This window comes from Macrosteles quadrilineatus, unplaced genomic scaffold (genome assembly GCF_028750875.1).
Source record: "Macrosteles quadrilineatus isolate MER2022 unplaced genomic scaffold, UCM_ALF_1.0 Scaffold_8__2_contigs__length_117827958, whole genome shotgun sequence".
In the NCBI taxonomy this organism is placed as follows: Eukaryota; Metazoa; Arthropoda; class Insecta; order Hemiptera; family Cicadellidae; genus Macrosteles; species Macrosteles quadrilineatus.
The window spans coordinates 45,544,968-45,553,665 of NW_026542601.1; the positions used below are offsets into that span (position 1 = coordinate 45,544,968).

The following is an 8,698-nucleotide window of genomic DNA, read 5'->3' on the forward strand; positions in this document are numbered from 1 at the left end:
TTTGCTGCATGGTCTGGCTAAAGTTTAGAGAAGTTTCTGTCTTTGAACAAACGTATATTCAAAGACACAACATCTTGCCCATTTCAGAATATTGAAGTAGGCAGCAATACGATTATTTGTGTACTTGGATAAATAATTATCAATCAATCAATTAGGTATTTGAGTTTATTTCAAACCATACATTTATTTTCAGTGTTCCAAAATCATCTTCCTCCGATGCCAAAGCCAGCACGTCGAAAGATACTTCATCAATGATGGATGAGGTGCAAGACTTCTCCATGCCCAGTAAAAACAAGCAGCCTCAACAGACGAAGAGCAAGTTGGATGATATGCTGAACAAACTGATGCAGAGGAAGAATTGTGTATGTATCGATATAGGAACATTATTATCAGTAGGTTAAACTGTACGGATCAAAGGTAGATTGAATCTACAGATCTTTGAATGACTATTGAAGCCTAAAGAAGACCTGTATTAAGATGAAATATCAGTGTTATGTTTTAGTTCTTTTATTGAATTTAAATTTATTTTCCCAGCCAGCAATTCAGTCCGGTTTACCGGATACAATTTTTTTTTGCCACCTTTTACTTTTTCAAACCTCTTATTACACAAAATTATTATTCAAGAACTTAGTATAAAATAGTTTTAACTGTTCATTGATTGTTTTACAACTAAGAGATATTTGCAGCCGGTGCCTGTAGAAGAGCCAGTGGTGGGGAAGGAGAAGAAGAAGAGGAAGCTGGATGAGATTGTGTTGGGTCTCTCAGCAGCTAAGGAACAACAGTCTGAGCCCAAGAAGAGTCCCAGTGTGAGTGTGACGGTGACTAAATCTCCTGCGGCCTCCAACAAGCCTCCCTTCCTGCAACAGGCAGAGCAGCACAACCTGCTGTTGAAACAACAACAACAACTACAGCAACAACTACTTCAGCAACAACAGGTAACACACAACAAACGTAAACATCAGTCATCATAAACCCTCTCCTGATAGGCTTGCCTTGCGAAGATGCATATCATAGTTTTTTGCCGTTTTCATCCAGTTAACTTGTTCCTTTATGGCTCATAGTTAATGTTTTGCTTTGTTCCTTATCTTTTCCTGTGAAATTTAATATCGAATGGCTAAAGTAAAAATTAAGGATGGACGGGTCCCAAAATTTCAGGAAATTTTCAGGGGGAAAATATTCCCGATTTCCGGAAGAGTATTGCATATTGCATTTGATTTTTTTTTACTCTTTTTGGTTGTTTGCATAACAAGAGACAAGGTTTTTAAATTCCCTCACCAGATCTTTTAATTTGTAGTCTTTTTCCTTTATCACTGAAAATTATTGGATCGATTGATAGAGCTATAAAAAGAAATCTATAGAATAACAAGTTTTATCTTGGAGATATTTTCTTACTACATTTCTAAATCTAAAAGTATGTATATTAGTTTTCAGATTTGATGGTAATTTATTAAGGAATTTACATCCGATTTTGCTTGCACTGTTGCTTTCTTTGAGAAAAAAGCCAGGGTATGTCCATTTGATCTCTATTTCTTGTGTGTATATCTTTGCGAAACACATACTTATGAATTTTACTTTTGGGGGAGATAATGCATCCCAATTCAAATGGTTATCCTAATGGAATCTACTATAGCTGTCAAAGCTTTAGCAGGAGTTCAGAGGCTTGCTCTTATAATGATAACTAGGGCAGTAAGCAGCTGTCCTGGAGCGGCTCTTGACTGTCTGCTTGATATGCTACCTATCGACATTTACATCAAGGTGGTAGCAAGTAAAACAGCCCAACGCCTTAGATGCGAAAACTTATGGATAACCTCAGGAAACAATAAAGGGCACTCCAAAATTGTTCAGGTGGTACATAATGATGAATTGGACTTGCCTTCAGATCACATGTCCAAAAAATACTCCTTTGGAAAGCCTTTCAAAGTACTAATACCAGATAGGAAGGATTGGTCTGGCGGAAAAGGACCCATACCCACAGGTGATTTAGAATGCTATACTGATGGTTCTAAGATCAAAAATGGGGGCACTGGAGCAGGTGCGCATTGGATAAATGGAGGCACTGGCATTTGTCTTCCAATGGGGGTGTAGCCAACTGTCTTTCAAGCGGAGGTCACTGCCATTTTGGTTTGTGCTCGAGAACATCTTAACAAAGATATCAGAGACAAAACAATCAATATCTATACTGATAGTCAAGCGTCCTTAAAAGCATTAAACTCTTACGAATTCAACTCCAGGCTCGTGTGGGACTGTCTTGCTTCTGTGTCTGAGTTGGGTAGGAGAAATTACCTTACGCTTTGCTGGGTGCCAGGACACTCAGGCATTAAAGGTAATGAAGCTGCAGACAGATTGGCAAATACTGCCTCTGCGACATCAATGATAGGCCCACAACCCTTCTGTGGCATCTCACGAAACAGTGCATTTTCTGCGATTGCGTCATGGGCCAAGGAAAAGCATCGCAAACGCTGGGTCGATGTTCCCCTTCTTAGGGTCAGCAAGCTTACTCTGTTTAGGCCTTCTAAAAAGGTCGCCTATGACCTCTTGAGACTAGACAGACGAAGAATTAAATTAATTGTTGAACTGATAACTGGTCATGGAAGATTCAGGAAACATTTACAACGGATGGGCTTATATGATGGTGAACCGATCTGTAGGTACTGTGATAGGTCAGAAGAGACAGCTGATCACTTACTCTTTGATTGTAACGAACTCTCTGACGCTAGATTGATAACTCTTGGTAATATGGCTAGAGGTAGATAGGCCTACCTTCCTGAGGATGAACTAATTGGGAAGCTACAGGCATTAATTGGGTGCCTTAACTTGTAGGTCAACAAGAAAGCAATTGTCTGGGGTGCGCAATAATTCGATTTCGGATGAAGTGCTTAAAGGTCTCGACCTGCCCCTGTTAGATAAGATAAGATAAGATGGTTATCCTAAACCTAAGAATTTTGAGAATTTTATTGTGTCTACTTGACTTTACTCTATTGATTTGGACAATTCCTGATTGTCTATATTTTTGCACTGTTGAGAAGAACATTTTATTTGTTTCCTCATGTTCTAGCCCGAAACTGTTTCACACGTTACTTATTTCTAGTTCTGGAGGATCGTGCCATTATCACAGATAAAATCCTTTGGTGATTGGCGGAATTTTAACTCGGCACCTTGGGCTTCAAAGCTTCGAGTTCACCACTAGACTCATGTTGTTGGTTTGCTATTCCAGGCTATCAAGATGGCCCAGCCCAACTCTGCCTCAGCTGCCCATGTGCAGCGCAAGACGTACGAGGCGATGATTGCAGATATCAGCAAGGTGGCCGACTTTTCTGCCAAAATCAGTTCCTACTCTCACGAAGCCAAGGTAGGATTTCTCCTTTCACATATTTTGTGTCCGCTTTAAGTGTTTTATTCTCTTTCTCTCTCTTTTTCTGTGTTCGCATGGATCATGAATGAACTCCTCCGGGGAACAGAATTCAAGTTTTGACCAAACGAGTGATCTTCAGGATGAGTACTTCTAGGCTGTGGGAAAACAATATTTCTACCCCTGATTATTTTAGTTTACAAAGGAACACAACAGTTTCTAAGATATCAAAGTATTAGACTTGTCAAGAGAAGGGAGTTAAATGCTTAAAGTCATTAGTTTTACATGAAGTAAAAATTATTTTTTACCTTGTTTACGAGATAGTCGATAGAGTTTCTGTTAGGAGCCTCCGGCATAGAACCTACCAGAAGTTTTGCAAGTTTGTGTAAACCAATTTTGTTGTAGGTTAACAAATGGCTCGCAGAACAAACATCAATGATCCCTGAACAATCATTGGGCGCTGATTTTCTATCAGCCCCTCGGCGTCGAAGGCCCAGGGTTGATCCGACCCTTCTCGATTGGAAAAAATTGACTGGGGATGAAAACGTGTCAGTTATAAATAGAATGACTGGTAAAAAGGTAAGGAAATGACTTGCAGTGCTGAGGTAGAATAGTATTGAGGGGCAAAACACACTGAAAATCCCACGGTATATACTGCAAGGGCGTTCCTTCTAATAGCAAATCAGTATAAAAACTGTTCCTTTGCGGTATTTTCTATCATTATCTTTTTAATATTTGTGTTAACATACTCTGCATGTTTTCACATTCGTGTTTTTGTGCTGTTTTACTCTTTGATACTCTTGACACGGTGCATGCTAAGGTTTGTGCATGTGTCTAAATTGTTCCAAGTGCTGCACATGGCGATTATTGTGACTCATCCAAGTCTTTGCAGTTGTAGTTTTAGTCTCTTGTAAATTATTTTAATTTCAATATGCAAATCTTTGCTTTCTTTCATTGCTAAATATGTTGTTTCCTACTTATTTTAATGTTGTTCTTTGGTGGTTGGGTGTGACGATAACAAAAGATGAAACTTAAGCCCCGTTCACACGGGGCGAGTTTACAAGCTACACGCCGGCTTTTTTACACGCAGCTAGTAAAATAGCTCAGTGTAAACAAAATACTCGCTCAAAAGCTGCTTGTAAAAAAGCTACGGAAAAAGTTGACGCTGCCGCTACTTTACACGCCAACTCGCCAGATTTTGAGCGAGTAGGCGTGTAAAGTAGCCCAGTGTGAACACAGTTGCTTGTGCTTGTGCGCATGTTATTCAAAGATGTCGGAGGATTTGGTTCAAGCTAGCTACTGAGCGAGTGGAAAAAGCATAGTGTGAACGACTACAAGCGCACTCGCCGTCTCGCCGGCGTCTTTCTACACGTCTGCGAGTGGACAATCTCCGTGTGAACAAATACAAGCACACTCGCCAACTCGCCGGCTTCTTACATGCTGGCGAGTAGCTTGTAAACTCGCACCTTGTGAACGAGGCTTTAGTAATAATCTCAAAGTAAATAGAATGTTTCTCAAAATGGAAAAGTTATTTTTAAGTGAAATTGCCGCAACCCCTAGGTATAGCTTGAAGTAATGTGAAAAACAATCCCAGGCTCAAGCCTAGCGCCTTACGACACAAAAATAAAAATAAAAAAATGGCTATAATATGGAAATGGAATGTCTAGGTCTGTCAACCAACATTCAACAATTTCGCATACATGATGACATTTTACTCAAATTTACCATAAAAACATTTTCAAATTACAAAAAAAGTTATATTCTGATATTTGTTGCAGTTGACAGGAAACAAGGCCCCACAGCTCAAGAGACTTGCACAGTGGCTGCTTGAAAATCCTATGTACGATGTTGATCCTAAGTGGGCGGAACTTGTCAAAGAAAAGGGAAATCTGCCTCATGATTTGCAGAAAAGACTCCCACAATCAGAGAGGAAGAAAGGACCAGGCAGACCACCCCTGTTGTCTTCACCTTCAGGGTCGTCCACTACGGCCAGTACGCAGCCCTCTACTACACTGCCTACAGCTAGTCTGCCCTTCCCCAGCACACTTCTGTCTGGCCTCAACAACCCACTGTTGTTACCATTCGGAGGCATGCCCAACATGAGTGCTCTCAGTGGCATGGCAGGTCTGGGCAACATGAACTTGACCAACTCTCTGTTTGCCAATTTGGCAGGATTAGGGCTACCTGGCTTGGCTGGAATGGATTCTTCCGCATTGACTAATCCCGCTACATCGACGCCTTCAGGTTCCTCAGAGTCCAAGACCTCTAAGTCTCATAAAACCGAAAGTAAAAGCACATCGAAAACACCGGTTTCTTCGGCCGCATCTACTTTGCCTACCTCTTTACCTTTCTTTTTCCCCAACCCCAGTCTTCTGTATACACCACTTGGCTTGGGAGGTTTAAATCCGTTTTCTCTTCAACCGGGAGCCATGTCATCCGCTTACGACAGTTTAGCTTTACTCAATGGTGGCTTGAGTGTGAGTGCCACCCAGGCTCAAAGCAGAGGACACAAGAGCACGAGTTCCACAACCAGTGTCTCCAGTGGTAGGGCTACGACTGTAACGTCAGCTTCCTCGGGTCAGAATCAGAGCAAACAAAGACTTCCTGCACAGTTCCTGCTGCCTCATGATACGCATCTGCTCGAGAGTCTGACAAGGTCTGCAAAGCCAAAGCAGCAGAGGCCTTCGTCATACTCCAGGGAACAGGAGATGAAAGAGGCGTTGGAGACTCTAAGTAAAAGTTCCACGGAACTTCTCCCCAGGCTACCTCAAGAAGAGAAGGCACCTAAGAGAACCAGAGAAGAGGCTTTTGTTTCAGCTCCGGTAGATCTGGCCGCTAGCAAACGAAGCCCAAGCCCTTTGCCAAAAAAGAGCAAAGAGTCACCGGTTCCGTCACCCGCTAAAGCAAATTTTTCCGGTCTCGATTTGTCGAGTAACGGAGGGGTAGAGGAAAAACTAAAGACTCCTCCGCCTGAAAATCTGAATCTCATTCCCAGTGACTACTCGGTCGAAGAAAGTAAGACTGCTGTTGTAGAAGACAGGCCAATATCTCCTGAAGGAACCACTCAGGAAAGCGTGGACCCTGAAGAGAGGATAGACGACATGGGTTACGACGAACCTAGTGCGAGTGAGGAAACTTCTCTTACTCCTTCTGACGCCAAAGACGAAAGTGGGGAAGGGGAAAGTGACCTCGGTTGTGGTGGGAAGGGTAAGAAACGAAGGGGTAAGAAATCTGTAGATGTAGGGCAGCGAAAAATGCTGCGAAGTAGTGCCGGTCGTGCAGCAGCTGCCGCGGCGGCTAGGGCCCGTGAGGACCATTCCAACTAGGTGAAAGTGACAGCATTTGATTTGACACCAACCTTTAGTAATTACATTTCCTTTCAAACATAATGGACTCTGTCCTACAACATTTCTTTAGTCAAATAATCTTTTTCAACCCAAAAAAATAGCTTTGTGTAAATATTGTTTTTATAATGATACCAAATGTTAAGTTGTTTTAAGTTTTTTTATTTTTGTCGTTTAGAGGTAAACATGTAATCGTTTGGTGATTTGTTAGTTTTTGTATCTTTGTATTTAGGTATGATAGTTTTATGTTTATTTATTTGTACAAATTTGGGAGGGATTTTAAAACAACTGTAATTTTGCCTGCGTAAAGTTTCCTGAATGGTTCCACTGCCTTTTAACATTGTATCATAGGTATTTTGTAAAGGTACAAAAATTCTTTTCTAAAATATTTTAAAAACTGCACTTTTGTATACTGTGGTACAAACCAAATACTGTCAGTTGGCCTTGTACTGTGTCGGAAGGAACGGAATGGATGTTCTATTCTTATATTTTAACTGTGATACATCACTGAGCCGCGTTGTTTTGCTTTTAGGCTATCATTGTATTTTTTATACTAATACATTTTATGATATTTTAAATTTTATGTTGTTTGCTACAGGTATACCCTTAATGTTTTATATGTTTTGAGTTATTGATGTATTTTATTAGTTTATTATTCTATCTCTAGTTTTTTTTTACCTTTTTGTGTGTTCATAGTCAATCTTTGTTTTCATTTCCAAAGTGTTATTTTAGAAGGTGGAAGAATCGAAAGTCCATATTGGTATAACAGTATTTTAGTGACTTATGTAAATACATGACCAGTATTTAATGCTGTTTGTTTTAAAGTATTTTTGTGAAAGTATATATTTATTATTGGCAGCTCTGTGCTGAAAATTAACAATAAATCTTTTCCTCTTTCTGTATAGTAAACTCGTCATTGTGTAAATAACTGTTATGGAGCCTATTTTAGCAAAATACTATACTGTAATGTGTATTATATGTAAAGGCAGTGAGTGAGCGGTTCAAGTATGCCCGATGTTACACACATTTTGCAGTGTTTCTAGGAAAATTAAAAATAAATAGTAAAGATCCTGTAAATGTAGCACTTGTACATATACGCTTTTAAACAAATTATTGGAATAAAACATAGTAGCCTTTGAAATGAAGACTGTCAACATAATCGACAAAAAAGTGACAGTCCTTTTAAACGTGTTTTCTACATGACACTTAGTCTAAATTTAAAAAAAAAATGTTGAAACTTGAAAGTGCCAGTATAATTTTTAAATAGAATGTTTGGTCCATAATATTTTTTATTTGGAATAGTTTTATCAAAAAATTGTGTTTCTAAATTGTTGAGCAGTTTGTAGTGTACAGACACAGTTAAGTGCATGTAGACACTCTGTAGCAGTGTTGTGTATGGGACAAGTGTTCTTTTTTACATATTCATTGCTAGTAACTTAATAAGTGCTGTACTCTTTTTTTGTTATCGTGGTGAACTTAAGTTTCTATAAAATAGTGCAAATATGACTTGGCAAATGTATAATAGATGTGTTGTTCTTTTATCTGAGACCAACATGTATTTAAGATTAAAAAGTATTTTATTATTTTATTTTGTTGGACCGAATCTATGGAAAATAATTTATATTATGTTGCTTTTAAATCAAAGAAAACCACATTCTCTTTTGTATTTGCCAAGTGTATATTTTTGCTAGTACTGAATATTGATAAACTTGCTTATCAGTTAAAGATCATCTGTGTGAATATTATCAAAGATTTGTTAAATTTGTATGTTCTTCATTGTGAAATAATTATTACATATTTTTTACAAATGAAATGTGTTTTTTTACTTTAAACCCATTTATTTTCTAATAGGCCTATTGGGCCCCAGAGAAATTAAGTTCTCTATGTTCGTTGGCTTTACTAGCCAAAATATCTCTCGTTGAGTGTTAACGATTCTCCACCTTTGTTAGCAATCAAATTAGTTTAGTTAAAAAAAAAAAAAAAAAAACAGCAATACTAAAATTGC

General features: G+C 38.9%; 1 protein-coding gene across 5 annotated transcripts in view; it reads left to right on the plus strand.

Annotated features, from left to right (window-relative positions):
• Positions 1 to 8,506, plus strand: part of LOC129001460 (chromodomain-helicase-DNA-binding protein 7-like) — a 76,257-nt gene extending 67,751 nt beyond the window's left edge. For 4 of the 5 annotated variants that reach the window (XM_054428751.1, XM_054428752.1, XM_054428755.1 and 1 more), the window contains 5 exons: positions 194 to 362; positions 687 to 935; positions 3,215 to 3,349; positions 3,755 to 3,928; positions 5,128 to 8,506. In XM_054428751.1, coding sequence (XP_054284726.1) covers positions 194 to 362; positions 687 to 935; positions 3,215 to 3,349; positions 3,755 to 3,928; positions 5,128 to 6,675 — 2,275 coding nt within the window. In that variant the 3' untranslated portion in view covers positions 6,676 to 8,506. The remainder of the gene's footprint in view (positions 1 to 193; positions 363 to 686; positions 936 to 3,214; positions 3,350 to 3,754; positions 3,929 to 5,127) is intronic. The other variant, XM_054428754.1, reaches the window with a different exon arrangement.
• The last annotated feature ends 192 nt before the right edge of the window (positions 8,507 to 8,698 follow it).